Source organism: Penaeus japonicus, unplaced genomic scaffold (genome assembly GCF_977035675.1).
Source record: "Penaeus japonicus unplaced genomic scaffold, GWHDUDI00000001_assembly GWHDUDI00000032, whole genome shotgun sequence".
Classification (NCBI taxonomy): Eukaryota; Metazoa; Arthropoda; class Malacostraca; order Decapoda; family Penaeidae; genus Penaeus; species Penaeus japonicus.
This window is the reverse complement of record NW_028234434.1, coordinates 27,804,450-27,806,949: the sequence shown is the minus strand read 5'-3', so window position 1 is coordinate 27,806,949 and position 2,500 is coordinate 27,804,450. Positions and strand designations below refer to the sequence as shown.

The 2,500-nt window shown below is 43.6% G+C and overlaps 1 protein-coding gene across 1 annotated transcript in view; it reads right to left on the bottom strand.

The window, feature by feature from the left end:
- LOC122246009 (uncharacterized) overlaps positions 1 to 2,500 on the bottom strand; it is a 12,540-nt gene that overhangs the window by 304 nt on the left and 9,736 nt on the right. Inside the window, exons 9-10 of the mRNA XM_086556211.1 lie at positions 1,513 to 1,640; positions 1 to 1,079 (exon numbers count right to left, since the gene is read on the bottom strand). The exon at positions 1 to 1,079 is cut by the window's left edge and continues 304 nt beyond it. Coding sequence (XP_086412337.1) covers positions 999 to 1,079; positions 1,513 to 1,640 — 209 coding nt within the window. The 3' untranslated portion in view covers positions 1 to 998. The remainder of the gene's footprint in view (positions 1,080 to 1,512; positions 1,641 to 2,500) is intronic.

Genomic DNA, 2,500 nt, shown 5'->3' with positions numbered 1-2,500 from the left:
GTTTAGTACATGTTTTGTTTCGTATTCTTCAGCTGTTTTGTCACTCTTGACCAACACGCGCGTGAGAACAAATCCACATCGAATCATACGAAAACGACACTTCAACTTGCTTGACGGGGAAAACACACGCAATCTAAAACACCAAATGTTTATCATCTTGCACAGTAAAGGCAACTTCAGAACACGAGTTTTACATGACAGGTTATGAATGACTAAATATTTATATATATATACTTGCTGTAACCTACTAAGAGACAGGTCAGCTAACGAAAACCTTGTGCTGCAATAAGTCACTACTAACGGCCTCCTGGGAACCTACATTGGTAATACTGATATCTTTTCGTCCTTTTCTAACGCTGACTGAACAGGGATCTCCGCCCCTTCTGGAGAACACTAAGAACCTAAGTCAGAGCAGGCGCGAGAGACACCTTAGTCCTTGACGTGGGACCTGAAGAGGCTTTGGGAGTCAGCTCGAGGTAGGTCCTGGGTGTTCGAGATTTCGAGATTCTCCAGCTTATTAAGCTCTTTTCCTGCTCGAGTGCCAGTCAGTGCCGCATGCGACCGGATCCCCGCGTAAGAGAGAGGGTCATGAACGAAGACGGATGAGTTTTAAAGAGCAAGTCACCATGAAGTAAGTGAGGAGTGAAAATTACTTCACGGAGTGTGAGTGTTGGTCAACAGCTTCGTCTACCTCTATTTTTTTCTCCGAATTCTTTACCGTCGCCCAATTCATCCAACGAAATCGCAATTCCTTTCGAAGTCTTGAAGAACTCGAGAGACCTCCCTGAAACAGACGTACCCATTCTCCCCCCACCCTCCCACCCCCTTTCCCGCGGCTTCTTCGAACACCCAGAGACCTCCGAGCCTGCAGGACCTCCTCCTCAGAACACCACGAGATCCTCATCAGCCAGGGGGACACGAGTACCCAGGGTTCTATCAACACCCAGACGGCCCTCAGTATCCTTAGGACGTCCCCCTTGGCCCGAGGATTCCCAGGTCTACATCGCTGCGCGTTGGATGCGGTGGGTGACGGGGTCCAGCTCGGCGCCCAACATGGCGGCCAGGGAGTACAGGTCGTCCTGAGGAAGAAGAAAAGAAATTAATCACCTATTTGACTCCTTTGGCTATCTATCACTACATGTCTTACAGATCTATTTAATGATTATAAAGTCTCGGAGGACGGAATAGGTCTCTAGTCATAAATCTTTTCATAAATCTATCAATCTGTTTTAAGGAAATGGACAGGGTACACGTCGTACGGCCAGGTTCCTGATTAGAGGTCCCAGGGTCTGATTAGATTAGTGGAAGCCCAAATTAAGCCCAAATTAAAGTTAGTATGTGTGCGTGTGTGTTCTCTTTTTTTTTTTAGACCACCATATCAACACAACAAAGTTCATCCATACGCAATTACCTAACCCAAAAGATAATATTAACACACACACACACACACACGCACACACACACAAACTTAATGCTGTAAATAAAATAGAATAAAAAAACGTCAAGCCTCACATCCTGGTTCCTTGCGTGCTGAGCCTGCATGTTGTTGGCCCTGAAGGCGGACCTCTTGAAGCCTGGCACTGCGGAGAGACCCAAGCCGCCAGACCTTCGCCAGACTCGCCCTGCGGTTGGCACTGGCACTGGGGGGGTGGGGGGGAGGGGGATTCGTTAGTGAATGAGGAAAGTTTGATAAATGGAGATAAAGTAGAGGATAAGGATGTTAGTCAAGGATGTTAGCATTGTTAACTTGTTAGTGAATTATGTTGACGTTTTGATAAAAGGAAACAAAGTGAAGCAAAGAAAGAGTGTGTTACTGATTAAAAAAAAATGAATTTTTGTCTAAGGAGTGAAGGAGAGATAGAAAAAAATAGGGGGCTTTGCTAGTAAAAGATAATGACATATTGACAAAAGGAGACAGAGTGAAGTAAGAGAAAGGGGATGATTTTGTTAGTATAGATGCTGATTTTTTTGTTTAAGAAGGCATAGCAAAGCAAAAGAAGAAGGATACTTTGTTAGTGAAGGACATACTGACATTGTGATTAAAGAAGTCGAAGGCAAAAGAAGGAAGTGGACTTTGCTCGTGAAAAATGCAGATAATTTTGTTCAAGGAGGGAAAGCAAGACAAGGTTAAAGGGTGATATAGTCAGCGAAAGATGTCGGAACTCTTATTAAAGGAGACGAAGCAACGTGAAAGAATGAGGGCGGTTAATTAGGATGACATTTAAGGAAAGACAGAGCAAAGAAAGAGGAGGGGGAGGGGGCTTTGTTAGTCAAAGACGTCGAAATATTGATGAAAGGATAGGATGACATAGATAGGATATAGATAGGACTTAAATAGGATGACATAGATAGGATATAGATAGGACTTAGATAGGATGACATAGATAGGATATAGATAGGACTTAGATAGGATGACATAGATAGGATATAGATAGGACTTAGATAGGATGACATAGATAGGATATAGATAGGACTTTGATAAGATAACATTTAAGAAAAG